Below are 20,079 nucleotides of genomic sequence, written 5' to 3'. Positions count from 1 at the left end.
AGTTCTCAGTTTATTGCTTTGATTTTGTTAACAAATATGCCTATATTATATCTATCATATACTTTGTTTATTATTTGTTGGTTTTTTCTCGTTTCCTCTTATAGCACAAAGATATTTACCATTCTACATAAGCAAATTCTTTAAAATTAAGAGTGAATTTTTCAATTTAAGCCAGAATTCATACTGATACTTGCTAACCACAGGTACTTCTAGGAGTAGACACAGAGATTAATGCAAGAAATGTCCTATATGGCAGCCCATGCATGAGAAATAATGAAGCTGAATGCAAGGGGAAAATTGCAGGTGACGGTCTGCACATGTCCAGCAGAGGCTACCAAATGCACCAGTAAGTGATATGGCATAGATTTGAGGAACTATAGCAAGGGAATGGCTGAAAATGTCCCGGGGAGGAGTAGCGAAAAAAGACATGGATGAAATTGGGTTAAAAATAAATGAATTTGAATAGTTGAATGGCTTGTATCTTATCAGCAGCTTTCTTCCTTTGTTGTTGTCATAATTGATGTTTTTGTTCTACATGCTTACTGGTTTATAGCAACAGAATCCCTTGACTCCCTTCGTTATCTATCAAAATAAAGCAAAAAGGGTGGGGGGGGGGGGGGTGGGTGAAACAGAAATCACAAAGCCCACCCCTTTAACTTGTGATAAGGCTTAATTGAGTTGAATTGGACTGTACTCATGAGAAATATGAGATATTAATGAATACCGGGATATATCACAAAGCAAGATGGAGTAAACTAAAGATCAACTGACCTCAAATATTGACTTTGCAGATTTGACAAATGCACGCCAGGCACATCTCATTGTCAAGTGCCCCTTTGAAGTTCTGACTGCTTCCTCCGGGAGGGCAGCATCCATATCAAGTAAGTTGATCTTGAGCTGCCTTAGAATCTGAGAAACATCACCCACCAATGGTCTCAATGAAGACTCAGGGACTATGCAGCAGGGACCAACCTCCAGTTCCCTATTTTTGATACATAACGAAGAAACTTTGTCTCTATCCATTGTACAGTCTAATGTGGATCTTTCAGATTTTAATGCCTTCTCATCATTGCCCTTTTGAGCACACCTTTTAGGTGAACCATTGATAATACTATCATTGCTACTGTTAACTTCAGCTTCATCTTTTTGAGTAGGAACCAACATTAGTGTAGGGTCACTTAGATAAGGAGAGTTTGATGAGATGAAAGAAGGAAACCCGTTAGAACCAATAAAGCCGATTTCTTGCACCAATTCCTTATTAGAACTTTTTGTGACAAACTTGGTACTGATCTCCACAATGTCATATGGGCACATAATTCCCTTGTTTTGAAATTTGATCAACCTAGAAGTTATGTCCAACCTCCCATTCTTCGATCCTTCAACCATGTCCATTTCATCAGTGTACTCCTGCCGCATGGTTTCAGACTTCATCCTCCCTTTCCCTTTCAAGGAATCATTATTCTCCTTGTTGTTGTCAGGAACTGATGCACCCGTATTGCACTTTCCATCATTATGCATCTCGAGTTCCCCACTAGTGGGGAATGTCTGATGGCACAACGGGCAATGGTGTCTGGAAGGCCATATGGGTTCTAGACACTCACACCTATACATTCTGTCCTCATGAGTTACTTTTGCTTTCCTACTCCGTTTTTTGGGGTTGTCGGTGGTTTCTGGCTCCAGGCATGGACCATATCTTTTCTCCAGTATGGTAGCAGCCTGAGTAATGAGACAATCTGGAAATACAATTTTTTCACTATCTAGGGGCTTGGATGAAGAAATGCAAGAGTCATTCCCAACAAAGTTTTTACCTTGATGAGTGTCCACAGACCTCAGCCTCTGCCACTGTAAGATGGACTCCCTCAATTCTCTCTCTCTTGGAACACTTGCACTCAACCACCCAATTAGTTCTTGAATTTCTGAATCAGATTCATAGAAAGCCCATGAGGTAGATCCAGGAATGCCATCATTTGATTCATACTCGTATGTTCTGAAATCATTGGACCCTCTTGAACTTTGATAAACCTCTCTGCCAAATGAAAGAGATCTAAAAGTGTTTACAAATAGGTTCCCATTCATTTTGACTGCTCTTTTTCTCTGCTGTGCTGCCACGTTCTCATCAACAACCAAGCAAGGACATCTACCTGGCCAGGCTAAAACCCAGTATAGCCGACCAGCAGAGTCCCTACCCAAAATGTCCCTTCGCACAGATACCTTAAGAATTTGTGATTCTACATCAGCAATGGAATCCTGCAAAACTTTAATCTCATTCTTGAGCGAGTTCAGTTCAAGGTTGTAGGCTTGTGAATCATCCAAATCAAGTTGAACACCAGTATGGCCAAGGACATCATCTGAGTTCAGAGAAATATGTGGCACATGTTCAGCCAGGTGGCTTCTCATGATGTTTGATGATGGGCAAGGTCCTTGTAGAACATCAAAAGAAGGTCGCGAGGGACCATTTTTTTCTGCATCTGATTCATGTTTTCCATTCAGAATCTGAATATGGTTCTCTTTGCTCAAATCATCGACTTTCTCTGGCTGAGGAGTTGACGGAGGCTGCTGATTCTTTGTGTTGGATACATCTTTTTTGCAAGAAACCATGTGAGAAAAAGGACTGACAACCATAGCAGGGTGTACATCCTTTGTTTGGCCATCAGTATCTGTAGGCTTCATAATTTGAGATTCAATGCCATCTTGATGTTTCTCCAAAATGCCTTTTGAGAGGAAAGAGAATGGATTTTTATTGAGATCATTCGTTTCGCTCCCCTCCAGACCATCCTCTTGCTGCAACAAATTAGCAGAGCTGGTTGTATAATAGTTGGTCCTGCTACTCAAAGTATGCTGCTGCCCCATCCATCTCCCATTGTTTGTTAGCATATTGGACATCCCTTCTTCTCTTCCAGCTTCTCCAATTCCATTATGCATGTTTGTGTTTCCCTTTGCAGCTCTTGCATTTAGGATTTCTTCTCTGAACTTTAGGTTTCTCAATTCAAGAGCTTGTGACCGCAATTTTTGCTGCAATTCAACTGATGTATCAGCACATAGTTCGAGATGCTCCCGAATAATAGCTGTGTTCAGTGCCTCGTCACATAAGAACTTTAGCAAGAAGGTCCTCTGCAACAACAATAAAACAATGCCCTTAAAAGCTATGAAAGGCAGAATAAGGATAAAACCACAACCAATTCATGAGAAAGGTTACATGCAAGCAACCTGCATAGAAAATTTATACATAACTCAAACCTACCATAGATGTGACCCTAGTATCTTTCTTAACAATAACACACTAACACTTGTTATACTTAGACAACCCTGCACTTGTTAGAAACCTCATACAATGGGTTTACTGTCATTCATACCCAACTGGAGATATTCAAAATGCTTTTCAATGCAAAAGTAAAACCTAAACAAGTTAATAAACTTTACTGTTTGATATTTTTACTAAAAGCTTGCATAATTTGTTAATGAGAAACATGAATAATAGACCCCAGTCACAAGGGCATAATAGAAGTTCTACTATAGAAAATGCAATCAGCAAACAATCACATCTACATATTGACCAAGACAAAAAATAAATAAAATAAAATAAAATAAAAATCAACTGCCAAGATTAGAGGAATAAATTTCAGATCAGTCAACAAGAACTATCAATTACCCAACAAATTAATAAGGCATGAATGCCAATAAGTGGAATCAACAACAAGCTATTAGTGTACCAATAAAAGAATACCAGAAGCAGGTGCACTTGGACTAACCTCCTCTATGCTTAACTCCCAGTACTCTCTTTCTTCCATTGATGCTGCCAAATGGATCAGTGACTCTGAAAGTATGCGAGTGTCCTCTCCCTGATATCTCTTTCGTCGGTGTCGGCTGATAACAGGAGTTGTAACATCTTGATTGTTACATTGACCAGAAACACACGAAGGGCAATACCAATTTCCTTCAGGGATCCTTGCAAGTGGAGGATTCAAGCAATAAGTGTGATACTCCGAATCACAGGTATCACACAACAGAACGCTGTCATCATCTTTATCGATGCCACATACTTTACAGACTCCCTCATCCCAAGGAGCTTTAGGGATGTCATTTGCACTTAGAAGAATGTTGTCCAGTTCTTTCTTTGCCTCTGTACTTGAACTTTCAGCATTAGCAAGTTTTGAACATTTCTGAACAAGGGTGAGGACCTGCATCAGAATTTATCAGGTAAATTCTCAAGCTAAGTATGAAATAAATAATAGTAAAGGAATACTACCTCTTAAAATCTCAAAAGCCCCAAAATAAGGACCACTTATTTTCTATGGGGAGGGGGTTTGAGGACGACATATGGAGATTGTAATTAAGGTCGCTAATGCTAGGATTTATGATGTTACTAAGTTTGCCTTGATGGTCCACCACTTTTAAACCATGTAGAGTGCCCCTCTGTCAGACTGACCATTAGGTGGGAGTATACCACTTAGACTAGCCATATTCCAAGTTTCAGGTCCTATCTCCAACATATGGCCAATCACACATCGACAACTCACCCTTATATCTTCTATAAAAAATGCACCAAAATTTCCAAATTTGAATTTCTAACGAATTTCCAAATCTGTATATTAATTACCATGTGGCAATTGCATTTGAAATGGAACTTACCAGATGGATAGAAGGTGACACAGAAAACATGTCACAAAATTTGAGTGCCACCAAGCTGCCACATGGCAGATTCTTGGGCTGTCGAGATTTTCTTTAATCCGATGAGGCTTCATTATAAATTTTCCCAACAAACATGTTCATCAAATGACAGGCTAAGAGGAGGGGGAATATAACAGATAGCAACATAATATATAAATCAGCAGCATATGTTAGTACAACAGCATATATAAAATAGTTGATTGAAAGGAAGGGTAACAACTTATACACAACACAAAATTCAGTATTAAACTTACAGTACCTGCAAAATAGTTGATCTAGTATGCCGACTAGGGGTGCAAATCAGGCCAAGTTGCGCTTTATGCTTATTGATGCTGTTAAGTTGCTTACATATACTGCAGGGGCATGGTTTTTAAATCCCCTGCTGCACTCTATTACCGTTAGGATTAGTTGGTGGTCACAATAGGGGGAGTGTCCCTATCGTGATATGCTCATATGCTTTTGTCTCTTTGAGTTTCTTTGTTAGTTTGTAGTTAGTCTTAGTTTTGTCCTATGTATACTCCTACTAGGAGTATTTTTTTTTCTGTTACAAATAAATGTGGTAGTCCACAATAGAAGGTAGTCTGAGTCTATTGTGGTTCAGCACATATCTCTCTTCGCAGGAATTGGTTTAAGATCCTGTTTTGTTACATGATATAAGAGCTGTAACCAGTATCTGTTTTGAAAGTCATTACAGATGTCAACCAACCAGACCCAACCTAGCGTGCTGACCAGCTTGAGAAATCTGATTTCTTAAATGAGCCTAGCTGGATCAGGATAATCCTATCTATAATGTACTAGTGATGTCTAGGATGATTTGCAATCATACAAAAGAAATCTGAATTTTATATTGTTTCACAAAATGACCATATGAAAAGTAGTTTAGGTATAGTCCCAAGTATGGCCTCGAATAAATCTGATTGGAGGACAAGAATCCATGTAGCTGACCCCATTTAGGTGTCTCTTTATCGTTTTGTTGTGTTGTGTTCTTTCCCTTATATGTCTACTTATCTTCTATTGTCTTTGTTCAGATCCATGTAGCCGACCCCATTCAGTTTGGATAAGGCTTAGTAGTAGTAGTTGTGATGTTTCACAAAATGAATGTACAAAGATAAATCCATCGCTTGGTGCGATGGTAAAAGCTGAGTATGAGCACATCCACTTGATGCCAAAAAAGGCAAAGGTTAGGATTGACCATTCCATCCATCTGGTACAAATCGAGGAAAGCATAATAGGGCCAGACCCAATTTTGCAACCTAGTTCTGACTAATGACTTAGTATTAATTGACACCTACTTAGTACTTAGTCAGCTCTCCTCAAGTTTCACCAAATTGTATTCGTTGTAGTGTGACTATAGTTACACACACCATATACTCAGTCTTCATTCTACTTATCTAAAAACCTCTTGTTCCAAGGTTGAACTCCATAACTCCAACTTAGCATTAATCCCTACTATTTTCTCATCCACCAAAACAATATTGTCAGCAAAAAGCATACACCTTAGAACTTCACCCTAAATGTTCCTAGTTAAATCATCCATAATAAGCGCAAACAAATTAGGGCTTAAAGCTGATCCTTGATATAACCCAATTGTAATTGAAAATTCACTATCTTAACCTCCAATGGTTCTCACACTAGTCGCCACACCCTCATACATGTCTTTAACAATATACATATATTTAATTCAAGAACTAGAAAAAGTAGGAAAACATAATGAATGATTAAATTTTGTACTAAGTTAACTCCTAAAATAAAAGAAACTTAAAATACTCCAAAGCCGGTAGTCACATGGGAAACAACTTTGTTAGTGTAAAAACAGTAAACAAAAGAAGAAAGTTGTCTTCTCAAACCATGTTTTGAAGCCCCTAAATGGTTATCCTCTCAAAGCATGTTTTCGAGCCTGTAAATGATTTAAGATATCATATGACCTGGACAGAAAAACCAGTTGACTGGGATCCATGTAACCGACCCCATGTAGCTATGATTCTCCTGACTTCTTGGGTTGTGTCTCTTTCCTCTTACTCTCACCTTTCTTCTCTCATCTCTCATCTTTGCATCTCTTTTGTTTGGACTTTTTTTTTCCTATTTTGGTTTGTATGGATCCATATAGCTGACCCCATTAAGTTGGAATAAGGGCTGAGATTGTTGTTGTTGTTTGTATAGTCTCTGAAGCTCACCCTCTTTCCCATTTCATTTTCTTTTTTCAACATATGTTTTCCTATTCTACTTTTCTCTTCTCATTCCTAACCCAAACAACCTGTCTATTAGCAGGTCATATAAAGGTTAAGATACCATGACCTTGTTCAAAAACAGGTCATGTTTGGGTAAGGCAGGTGGTTGTCAACACTCAAAGTAGACATGACACAACATATTGCCACCTTATTATGACAGAAACATATCATACCAGAGGCTTCCCTACTGTCTACATGACCCAAAAAATGGTGCCCATGTACATTCCATCACTTGGAATCACAAGAAGAACAAACCATACTATCCATCTCTTTATTCTAAATGATAAAAAGAAATAAAAAAAAAAAAGTAAAAATGAAGAATGCATTGCATAGCTATGCTGTAAATTTTTCTCATCAGTAACGTCACTCCACAAAATTCTAAGTATAAAGGTCCATCTCTATATTAAGTGGATGCATCACAATAAACTCATGTCAATGCAGTAATTGATTGATCTTGGTATTACAAGAACAATTAACATGAAAGTTAGCATTGATAAGGATGTGGAAGAAGCAAAGACGAACACAAGAGCATGGAAGTAAATAAGAAAAAAAAATGGCAAACCTCTTTTTCATATAATGACTCAAATTTTTGGCATAATGTTTCAGCCAACTGCATTAACTCAGGACAATCACCATATGCAGTGCGAATATTTTGCCAAACCTGCCCAAGGAAAATGGATTAGGAAATCAGAAAGCATAGGTATCAAAGATTATGACTCTTGACATACAAATCAAGTCACAAAAGACCCTGCAAAATGTAATAACCAAGAGAACAGAACAACAACAACAACCACAACCTTATCCCAACTTGATGGGATCGGCTACAAGGATCCGATAAGGTCAAAAAAAAAAAAAAAAAAAAAAAAAAGTTAAAGCAGTAGTCAAAGCAGCATCCTTGAAACATCCCCTATACGGGGTCGGCTACACGGGTCCTAGTCCTCCACTTACCTCTATCTGTGGTCATACTAGGATCGATCCCTACCAGCTGCATATCTTTTCTTACCAGTTCGTCAATGGTCAATTTAGGTCTGCCTGTCCTTCTAGCTCCATATAATTGAAACTGATCACACTTCCTTACTTGGGCATCCATGGGTCTCCGTTGAACATGACCATACCACCTCAATCTGCTCTCACGGAGCTTGTCCTAGATTGGAGCCACCCCTAACTCTTTTCTAATACAATCATTCCTTACTTTGTCTCTCCGGGTCTTTCCGCACATCCCTCTCAACATCCTCATCTCTACTACACCCAATTTATTCAAATTACTCATCTTGATTGTCCAACACTCCGCCCCCATACATCATCGCTGGTTGTATTACTGTCCTGTAGAATTTTCCTTTGAGTTTAACAGGCATGTGTTTATCACATAGCACTCCCGAGGCACTTCTCCACTTCATCCATCCCACTTTAATTCTGTGGGAGACATCATTTTCTATATCACCCTCTTTGCTAATGATTGACCCCAGATATTTAAAATAGTCATTTTGTGGTAGTTCTCGCCCCTCAAGTTTTGCCACTTCCTCATGTCTCATAGTCTGGCTAAATGGGCACATCATATACTTTGTCTTTGTTCTACTTATCCTAAAACCTCTTGATTCTAAGCTTGATCTCCATAGCTCCAGTTTAGTATTAATCCCTTCCACAATCTCATCTATCAAAACAATATCATCAGCGAATAGCATACCACACGGGACCTGGTCTTGGATGTGCTTGGTTAGATCATCCATGATGAGAGCAAACAAATACGGGCTCAAAGCTTATCCTTGGTGTAACCCAATTGTAATTGGAAACTCGTTACTTTGACCTTCTGTAGTTTTGACACTTGTCACCACTCCCTCATACATGTCTTTAATTATATCCACATAATTTAAAGAACCCCTCACCTTCCCTAAGACATGCCAAATAAGATCTCTAGGTACTCTGTCATACGCTTTCTCAAGGTCAATAAAGACCATATGGAGGTCTTTTTTGTGAGCTCTAAATACTTCCATAAGTCTTCTTAGGAGGTAGATAGCTTCTGTTGTGGACCTCCCTAGCATAAAACCAAATTGATTCTCAGTTACAATAGTTTCTTCTCTGAGGTGGCCTTCAATAACCTTTTTCCCATAGTTTCATAGTGCGACTCATTAGTTTTATGCCTCTATAGTTATTGCAATTCTGGATATCGCCTTTGTTTTTATAAATAGGAACCAAACTGCTTCTCCTCCAATCATCTGGCATTTTCTTGGTACACAGAATCTTGTTAAACAGCTTGGTTAGCCATGATATTCCTAGTACTCCTAGGCACTTCCATACTTCAATTGGGATCTCATCTGGGCCTGGTATTTTACCTGCTTTCATCTTTCGTAGGGCCTCTTTAACTTCAGTCACACCATGTTATAGTTGTCCATGAGGAGGGTTAGCGTGATGTCTATCCCCTTCTACTTCCGGGTCCATCCTATCAGTCAAGGCCTTTTTCATTTAATAGGTTGCAAAAATAATCACCCCATCTCTTCATAATGTCTTCATTCCATACCAGTACTCTACCATCATCACTTTTAATGCATCAATATCTCTACTCATCATTTCCCTTATTTTGGCTATTCTATAGATCTCTTTTGCTCCTTCTCTTGAATTAAGGTTATCATAGAAATTATCACATTTCTTTGCCCTTGCTTTCCCCACAGTCTTCTTAGCTTCATTCCTGGCTAAGTAATATCTTACTTTATCTTCTACCTCGTTGGTCCTTTGCCAAGTCTTAAAACAATCTTTCTTAGATTTAATGGCAGTCTGGACCTCCTCATCCCACCACCAAGTTTCTCTAGGAGTTCGGCCCCCACCCTTTGATACCCCTAGCACTTCTTTAGCCACGTTCTTGATACAGGTCGTCATCTCAATCCACATCTCATTAACACCTCCGTCAAAATTCCACTTTCCCTGTGGCACCACTTTATCAGTAAAATATTTTAATAACGCTCCTTGTAATCGCCCCCATTTTATCTTAGGAAAGATCTGTTGTGTCTTCTTGCATTTCCGCTTTCCTAGGTACATATCCAAGATCACCAGTCGATGTTAAGCAGTAAGGCTATCTCCAGGTATAACCTTACAGTCTTTACATAACATTCTGTTAGATCTTCTTGTGAGGAAGAAATCAATTTGATTTGCGTGCTGTCCACTTTTGTAGGTAATTAAATGTTCCTCCTTTTTCTCAAAAAAAGTATTTGCAATGCAAAAGTCATACGATGTTGCAAAGTCCAACACTGAGATCCCCTCTGCATTCCTCTCCCCAAGTCCAAATCCACCATGTACCTCTTCATAGCCTCTACAATCCTTGCCCACATACCTGTTGAGGTCTCCTCCGATAATAATTTTCTCTCTCTGTCCAAAACCTTGCACCAAGTCACCCATGTGTTCCCAAAATAGTAGTTTAACACTCTCATCTAGTCCTGCTTGGGGCGCATAAGCGCTAGCTATATTGATGGTCTCACCGTCTAGCACAAGTTTAATAGCGATGATCCTGCTTCCAAATCTTTTAAATTCCACCACTTTATTTTTAAGGTCTCTGTCCACTACTATGCCCACTCCACCTCTTCCGCTTTCATCATCCAGGTACCATAGTTTGAAGTCATCTAACCCCTTTGCTTTGTTAGCTTTCCATCTTGTCTCTTGAATACATGCAACGTTAATCTGTCTTCTCCACATAACATCTATTAACTCCATGCTTTTGCCCGTCAGTGAGCCAATGTTCCAAGATGCCAATCTAATTCTACGCTTACACACAGCGTTAATACTGAAGGACATGATAAAAAAAGAGTAATAGATAATAAAAAAATAGAAATTATGAAGTCATAGAAAAGTAGGATCCATGCGAAAGAGATTGGCTGAATTAAATAAGGTGCCGGCTCCCTACCTGACGAACAGAACAATGAAATAGAATATAGGTTATATGATGAATCAAAACCCTTAAATTTGAAATTATTGAAAGAGCTTAAACATCACAACCTTGTATCATAAATGAACCAAGATAATAACCAATACTAATTTTGCACATGCTCCAATTATTTCAAGGTAAATCCATCTACAAAGATTTTTCTTTAGTTAAAATCTGTGACAAAAAAAGATATATATTTTACTCTATTTCTTTTGGTTTTCTTCTTGTTGTATCCCACAACTGCCTTGGGTCTGCCATGCAAAATTCAAACCTGACCCAAAAGCCAATTAGGCCATACCAGTCTCTCAACCCATGCCCATCTCTAGAACCTACTGCTTTACCAGATTAAAATTGCAGGAATCTATCGTGCAGACTCACAAGGCCCAGGGCATTAATTCACCAGGCAACCATTAGAATATGAGAAAGCTTATGGAAAATCAATACGCAGCACATTCTGCAAAAAAACTAGCAAGTTCTGGCTGCCATTTGGGCTGGGACTAACCCTGAACACCCTAGATACTTAAGCTGCACCAGTGTCCTGCTGTCCTGCATATGAACAACAACATGCCATAGACTCAAAGGTTTATACGTATCCTAGACATCAAATGTATCTTCTATTACTAAGTCTGCCTGGTCGCAAAGCTTATCCAGGAGACATTCTTTATTTGCATTCATACCTTTTACAGAAGAGATGCTAAATTAAGTTCTTGTTTAGGTGAAGCAAATACAATCATTTCACTAATAGTTAAGACTCAATGGGGAGATGTTTCAGCACCACCTTACAAGAGAATTAGAGAGAACGGATTCAATAAAGCTGGAATACACTCCTAGCAGGAGACTGGTATACCGGGTGTAAACTATGGTCCCTGGTACCATGTTGTGAGTTGGGCTACATCTTGTGAGTTTGGGAAGCGTCTGAAGAAGTTTGGGCTACATCTTGAGTTGAGATACCATGAAACAATAACAGAACCATGTACACAAATGAACGTTGGGCATATATAAACTCAATAAGTGAAGAGAGTTGGGCAGTTAGTCAACATATTTAATTAAAGAGATTAACAATTCACAGTTTCCTGGTATCAAGGAAAGCTGGACATGTTTCATACATGCACAAGCTTGAGCAGAAGCATTGATTCGAATTTTAGGCGTTTCCCATAGTGTGTGTACTTCGACTCATAGGCCGCAAATTATAATATCTGAGTGTAGTTTGCCACCCTCAACATTTTGTATAAACAAGTAATATAGAACAGAATCACAATATCACTCTCCATCTTCCTTTCATAACCTGCCTTTAATTGATGCAGGCAGCCACATGAGACTCGGGTTTTAGCTGTTTTGAGCTTATTTAATGTTGATGGACCTGGGAAATTGGGTCTTTAGAGTTAAGTCTTCCAGCTGTAGAGAAGAAGTGGTTAAAATCGTATGGGTTTATTTGCTCATGTTAGGACACTTTCTTTATTCTCAAAGGGGGAGCCTTAGTTGAAGACATGAAGTTAGGTTGAGTCTAATTCGTTTCGGGCCAAAGCAATGCCTACAAAAGAGATGCAATTGAATTTAGTACCAAAATGTTTAATGGCTACAGAATAAGCAAAAAGGTCCTCCCATTAATGGTCGATGCACAATCATTGTCTTTTTGTAACTTCTTTCTACTTCCGATTCTATTTTCTTCATCAATAGTTGTGTTTCTACCTGGAGACGTCCTCTAGAAGCAGGGCTCCATCATCTGTTTGATAAGAAAAATCAGGACTTTTCAAGTTTCAAATTCTAGGTTTGATAATTAATCTCTTGGTTGATGCAATTGATCTAACTCAGCCAATGTTTTATGCAGCTGGTCCCAAGCCTGGATAAAGGAGGAGGATTGGTGTGTCAGGTTGGCGGCTGGCATTGTAAAAAAATTTTGCCAAACTCTTTTGCATGAATCTTAGAAGTTTATATTTTTAGCTGTATGCTAGGGTGTCCCCCATAAGCGACGCTCTGCACTATGACCTGAATGTAGTGAATAGTGAGCAAGGGTTAGTGAGGGCATCCCTTGTAAGCAGCGCACAGCTTCAGTCCCAGTTGTAGGATTAGATTAGCATCTTGGAACATAGGAACTTTAACGGGAAAGAGTTTAGAATTGATAAACGTAATGAGAAGAAGAAGAAGAATTAACATAGATTGCACACAATAGACTAGATGGAAGGGCAAAAAACTAATGAATTAGATGACTATAAACTTTTATATGCTGAGCATAAAAATAATAGAAGTCGGGTGGGAACAGTAGTAGAAATTAGTAAAATTGGGAAGGTGGGACTTCGATGGAAACAAAAATATGATGTGGAACAGGATAGCTGTATGAACTTTCCCACCCCAATGTCGTTTGGATAACAGAAATTGAGGAGACCAGCAAAAGGTTGTCAGATTTAATTGTCAGCCTACGTGGCTGAGGATTCTCCCGCCCCACCCCCCTCACAAAGTCCCACCAAATTGGTAGGACTTTGCAGGGAAACTTCAAGGCCTCCACAAGGCAGCACCTGTAGGCTCTCCTCCATCTCAAAAACTTCGCCTGATCACTCCACCGACTCTGCTGCAACCTTATCCACGATCCCCCTGTTGCCACCGGCGAGCCTTGCCCGAAACCCCCTTTGTCAACCTACAAATAATCCAATGGAAACCCTCTAAACTCATCTGCAACATAACGCCCTGCAAACCAGATGCCATATATCTGTTTCCAATTATTCCCAATGAAATCTCAATATGTTGCACCACCTATCGCTTGCAACTCACCCTCCAGAAATATTACCCAAAAAAAAAAAAACCTCCAGAAACCCATCTGTAATACCCAGCCCCTGAATCCATCTACAATCACAAACCTGTAAACCCTATGCATGCCCTTTCAAAGTAGAGATTTACAGCCTTGATTGAAATAATAAAAAATAAAAATATGCAAATTGCAATGGTGGGGAAGGTGTGAAGGGTCTCGCCTTCTCCATCTACAACCGTCCCTGCAAACTCAGACTTGAGAGAGAAACAAATTCTTTAGAATAAGGACCTACAGATGAATGAAGGAAAATATACAAATTCTTTAGAATAAGGACCTACAGATGAATGAAGGAAAATAAATTTATTTTAAAAGGAAAAAAAAGAAGGGAAGTGATGGAGCATCCATGAGAAGGGGTGGGGAGGTGCATGTCTGTGAGGAGAACTTAGAGGTGAGGGTTGCTATAAAAACTTCTTAAACAGGGTCAACTATTCTCCTGCAATCGATCTCCCATGCCCTCTCTCCGCATAGAGATTTTGACAGCAAAGGAATCTCCCATGCCCAATCTTCCTGCACAAAACGATGGATCTCGACTGTGAACATCGTCGTCGAACGATGGCTTGAGATTGGGAAGATGAAGACTCCATCTCTCTTTCTCTGCCTTCACTTCTCCTGTTCTCCAGAATAATCCCACCCCAAGTAACAAACGTAGAGATAAAATTGGGAAAGTGAAGAAAAGTGAAGAATTCCTCACTTTTTCCACCCAGGTTGGTCACCCCACTAACACATGGGTCCCACCTTAACAACTCTCCCACCCCAAACTCCCCTCTAAACAAACGGGGCCTTAGGGAAACTTTGAGGTAGGATGACATTGCAATGGAGGCCTTTGAATGCTCCATTACGGAAGGGTGATTTGATTTAGATTGAAGAAGCTAAAAGAGCCAATGTGGGCCTACAATGACCCTAGGAGAAGTTGCGGGGAAAGACATGCATAGCTTAAGACTAGCAACAAGTATGGTTCCGAATAGAGTCGATGGGAAAAAAAATGGATCCATGTAGCTGAACCCATTTAGTTGGGATAAGGCTGAGTTGAGGTTGATAAAATAGATCTGGCAAGGGCTTTTGGATTTCAGTAATCTAAAGAGTAAATAAAATCCATAGTTGGGTAGGAATTTGAATTGTTTCTACTGGTACTTTTGAACTTTGAGATTAACTCCTGAAAATTTTTAGACTGCCAGAACTTAGCTCTGAAAAGGAGACTTAGAGACTACCCGAAATCAGGTCCTTTTTGAGTTGAGCTTTAGGGTTTACTTTCTACATTGAAAACTATTCTGCAGTTTGAGGATAGGTTTTCAATAATTTGTTTTGAACAGAGTTGAATGGAAAAACAGGATCCATGTAGCCAACCCTATTTAGTTAGGATAAGGCTTAGTTGAGCTGAGTTGGTCTAACATTTCAGTACTTGTTGCTGATCTAGGCTAGAGATGTTTGGCCAACATCAATGACTTCGACAAATTTTTATATACACTTTTTGGATCTGCTGCTTGTTGATCTTAAGAGATTCATGGGTTGGTTACAAAACCCCAAGCTTCATTGAGTCCGGATTTGATAGTGATCTCTGAACCAACCTTAGCACAATTAGACTTATTGGAGGATAATGTTCATCTTGTCTATATTCAGTATGATTTTGGAATGGCCACACCCATAAGGAAACTAATTTAGGTTTCACACCCCAGATTTGCAACAATAAACTGATAAATAATTCAGATCAGACACAATCTTGAAACCCATTTTGACCTGCTTCAGATGGGAGAGGTTAGGATTTTGGTAAAATGCTCCACTTAAGTTCTACTATTTGTAATCCACTTCCAACCACAGGGATTCAGTTCGGTCCTAACCTACCCAAGGTAAGGCCCAATTGCAAGTCAAAATGAATAGAAAGCAAACAAGTAACAGAAATAGTACCTCGCAGACATCCTCAAGGAAAGCTTCATGTGATCCACCATAAGCTCCAACAGCCAATCTCAAATCAATAGTCCTGAAATCCAAAGGACGAGATACCATAGCCGGAGATCCAAGAACACCTTCATCATCGTTATCATTAGGGTTCAATAACGTCGTTCCAAGCAAATTGCAGAAGACACTTTCATCATCTTCAGAAGCAGCGCGACGTAGAACACTACGGCACTGCTTCATAATCATATCGGAAATTCCATTGACTCTCCTTTCCTTTCTACCCCTACCAGGTTTGTGCTGTGGATTTTCACCACAGACAGTTGCCAGCACAGAGAGGACAGCTTTCTGTAACCAATCAATAGGAAAAAGTACCTTACATTCAGCATCAGGTTTAGTGGGAGGATTTTCTTTTTTTTGTGTGTGTGTGTGTGTGTGTGTGTGTGTGTGTGACAATGAGAGGATATTAATTTCTTAAAAGGAAATATCCAAACCAAACATGTAAAATTTGAAACTACCAAAAGCAGGAACATAATGATATACAAACCCTCAAAATAATTGCTGATTCATAAATGCAAATACTGAGATGAATATATGATTAACATAGAGAATATATCAGATGGAAACACGGCACAAGTTCACACAGAAAATTACAGTAGCTTTTGACAGACCTAACTTGTGCTTTTGAGATTTAGGTTGCATTATTTCACTGAACCAAGGAGTGGACTGAACAATTGAGTTTTTCAACTTCTTGCAGTTAACCTTCAAAATATTAATCAAAGGAACAAAACCACATCAAAAGATGAATACAACAACTCAGCATGACCACAACAAAATGGGGTCAGCTACATGGATTCTTGACCTCCAATCAGTTCAATTCTATGTCATACTTGATACAAGGCCTAACCTATGCATGTCTTTCCTCCCCACTTCTTCTAAGGTCATTTTAGGTCTGCCCCTAGCTCTTTTAGATCCTTGAATCTGAATCAAATCACTCCTCCGTACTAGAGCGTCCAAAGGCTTCTGTTGAACATGGCCATGCCACCTCAAACCACTTTCTCGTAGCTTATCATGTATCGGAGCTACTCTCAAACCAGCTTTAAATATGATCATTCCTTATTTCATCCTTCCTAGTTTTACCACTCATCCACCTCAACATCCTCATCTCTGCTACACTAAGTTTATCCATATGATGCTTCTTAACTGCCCAACATTCCCCATCATATATCAGTCGTATGACTGTCCTATAAAATTTTCCTTCAAATTTTAAAAGAATTTTAAATACGCCGATCACACAACACTTCAGACGCATCAGCTTCATCCCTCCTATTTTAATTCTTTGTGAAACATCATTCTCTATATCACATTATTTATTTATGATTGAGAACATATACCTAAAATAATCACTTTGCGGAACCTCCCTCTCATCAATTTCCACTTCATTATCCGTCCACGTGAAACTAAAGTTACACATCATATACTCCATTTCGTTCTACTTATCTTAAAACCTTTTGATTCGAAGGATGATCTCCATAACTCCAACTTGGCAATAATCCCTACATTTGTCTCATCCACCAAAACAATATCATCAACAAAAAGCATAGACCAAGGAACCTCATCTTGAATGTCTCTAGTTAATTCATCTATGATAAGTGTAAACAAATAGGAGCTAAAAGCTGACCCTTGATGTAACCCAATTGTAATTGTGAATTCACTACTTTGACCCCCACAGTTCTTATATTAGTCACTACACCATCACAAATATCTTAAATTATGTCCACATATTTACTTGAAACATTTTTCTTCTCCAGCACTTGCCAAATTAACTCTCTACGGACTATGTCATAAGTTTTTTCTAGGTCAATAAATACCATAAAAGATCCTTCTTGCAATAAATCTAACATAAAACAAAATTCGTTCTACGTAATAGTAGTTTCTTTATTTTTGTAAATCGGAACCACAATGCTTCTCCTCCATTCATCTGGCATTTTCTTTGAGCTCATAATCTTATTAAACAGTTTGGTTAGCCAAGATAAACCACAGATTTCTAAGCTCTTCCACACTTCTGCTAGAACCTTATATGAGCCTTGTGTCTTGCCTACTTTCATCCTCCTTAAAGGCTTCTTTTACTTACACCCAGATTTTTCATAAATATCTACAATATGTAATGTCTTGATGGGAAATGCACTCTTCTAGGAAACTATCACTCGGAATGTGTCTCTATTTAGTATGCAGCAGAAATTAATTTTACATCTCTCCTTAATGTCCTCATCCCTTATTAATACTTTACCATCTTCACTTTTAATAGATCTAACATATCGAGATCTCTACTATTCATTTCCCTCATTTTATTTTTCCCCTTCCTTTGTGCTTAGATTACTATAAAGCTCTTCTATTTCTTTGCCCTTGCTTTTCCCACAATCTTTAGCTTCATTCTGGAAATTTTATAACTTTGTAGATCCTATACATCCTTAGTCTTTTGCCATGTCTTAAAACTAGATTTTTAGTCTTAATGGTTGCTTGAACCTCATCATTCCACCTCCAAGTCTCCTTAGAGGAATGATGTTTTCCTTTCGACTCGCCTGGGTCATCTTTAAGAATTTTTTTAATACAAGTACTCGTCTCATTCCGCATCGCATTAGTGTCTCCCTCAAAGTCTCATTTTCCTTGTTTGACCACTTTATCAGTAACTGATTTTCAAAGCATCTCCTTTTAAACTCCACCACTTTATCCTAGGACAAATAAGCTCACCTTTCTTACAATTCTGTGTAGTGATGCACATATCCATGACTACTAATCCATGTGTGTGGATAGGCTCTCCCCCATTATAACCTTGCAGTCCTTACATAACAATCTATCAGATCTTCTAATTAGGAAGAAATCTATTTTGTTACCATGATGCCCACTTTTGAAGGTAACTAAATGCTCCACTCTCTATTCAAAGGAAGTATTTGAAATAGAAATATCATAAGTCACATCAAAAGATGAGTGCATAAAAGAAATGCTTAAAAAGCACAGATAAACATATGAATTTTGTTAGCAATGAGGGACTAAATCCCACAGATGCAATCTCACAATACAGCTCATCAACCTATTCACCTTATTGGCAATCCTCAACCAAGTGCACCTCACCTGAATGGACCCACTCACACTAACCCACCCTTACCCAACATGAGTTGGCCAGTTAGCCAAATTATCAAATATAGGCCTGGGCTTGGGTATGGGTCCTCATACCATCCTAATTGCACATTTGCAATGAGCTTAAGCTAATATGTTATTTATTTTAATTTTTTAAATTTGGGCCAGGTCATCTTAACCTTTTACATACAAATATGGATTAGGCTCAGCCATATGCAGGCCTGCCCCAACTAAGGCTTACGCCCAGAGAAGATCAGCATCAGAAATGGTTTTTTGACATGATCTGACGGAAGTTCAAAATCGACGGAACAATCATAACTAAACTGCAATCACATTTAAGAAGACCAAACAGAAGATAGGAACCCTTTTTTTGTTCTTTTTTAGGTGTATGTTTATACTTCACCAACCGTCCCCCCCTCCCCCCCCCCCCCCCCAAAAAGGCCCCAACACACACACACACACACACACATCCCTCAACCCCCCCCCAGGTGAAGGCAGGATTCAATCCTAGAAGCATACACCAGATTCAGAGTCTAGGGCTCCACCTATTTGTCCAGAAAGTCACAAACATTGACCAGTATTTGGTTTAGGCAATTGATAAAAATAAATCTACGCTTCAGATCATGCATATGCTGCATAACACTATGACCAGTGGCCCCATGCAGACAAATAAGCCTCCCTTCTGAACAGATCAAGATCTTTTTAATAGGAAAAGTCGGCCTTCATCTGAACTGGACAAGGTGGACATAGCATCTAATAATATAATTAGCACAAGGATTAGAGCTACAAAGCTGAAAAATTCATAGGAAACTCCAGAAAAACACAGTGGAGGATGCAGAGCAATCAATTTCAGGACCCCAAAAAGACAATCAGTATACAAGAACCAGTTAACTTAATATGCCAAACTGGAATGGAAGTAATGTGCTTTACAAATAACACATACAAAATATATATACATATATATATATATACATATCCAGAATACAGTCAAAATGCACCTTTGTAGGACCTGATGCGTTCCCCTTGTAAACTTCTTTACTAATGGAATGCTCCAAGATTTTCTTTGCCCACTCCGGAGGACCTTTCTCCAAAGCATCATAGATGCACTTTCTAATCCTGGTTCCCACGTTTGTAGGGAGCTTTCTCACAGGTTTCAGCGTCTCTGCCCATTCAGGAATATTACCATCATTTACAGAAATTGTTTCAGTGGCACCTGTAGCATCAGAATCTTTGCAGTCCATAGCCCGCACATCATTTTCTCTCTTCACAGAACCACAAATGCGTTTTGTAGCCTCTGCAAGCAGCTGAGAGGCACATAAATTAGCACTTCTATTCATTATCACAACTGGTATACCTTACAGTTAATCTCAATGTTTAGAGTTGTTATGAATGGAGAAACAGTTCAGTATCAAATATGGAATACTTTAAAATGTGAGAAAAGT

At 38.9% G+C, this 20,079-nt stretch overlaps 1 protein-coding gene across 4 annotated transcripts in view; it reads right to left on the bottom strand.

The window, feature by feature from the left end:
- Positions 1-20,079, bottom strand: part of LOC122076630 (methyl-CpG-binding domain-containing protein 9-like) — a 33,873-nt gene that overhangs the window by 5,054 nt on the left and 8,740 nt on the right. For 3 of the 4 annotated variants that reach the window (XR_006139546.1, XR_006139547.1, XM_042642037.1), the window contains exons 5-9: positions 19,636-19,941; positions 15,512-15,847; positions 7,459-7,557; positions 3,750-4,178; positions 772-3,111 (exon numbers count right to left, since the gene is read on the bottom strand). Coding sequence is in view for 2 of the 4 variants with exons in the window: in XM_042642037.1 (XP_042497971.1) it covers positions 772-3,111; positions 3,750-4,178; positions 7,459-7,557; positions 15,512-15,847; positions 19,636-19,941 (3,510 nt within the window). In the remaining 2 variants the exon portion in view is untranslated. The remainder of the gene's footprint in view (positions 1-771; positions 3,112-3,749; positions 4,179-7,458; positions 7,558-15,511; positions 15,848-19,635; positions 19,942-20,079) is intronic. The other variant, XM_042642038.1, reaches the window with a different exon arrangement.

Source organism: Macadamia integrifolia, chromosome 4 (genome assembly GCF_013358625.1).
Source record: "Macadamia integrifolia cultivar HAES 741 chromosome 4, SCU_Mint_v3, whole genome shotgun sequence".
NCBI classification, from domain to species: domain Eukaryota; kingdom Viridiplantae; phylum Streptophyta; class Magnoliopsida; order Proteales; family Proteaceae; genus Macadamia; species Macadamia integrifolia.
This window is presented reverse-complemented; position numbering and strand designations above follow the sequence as displayed.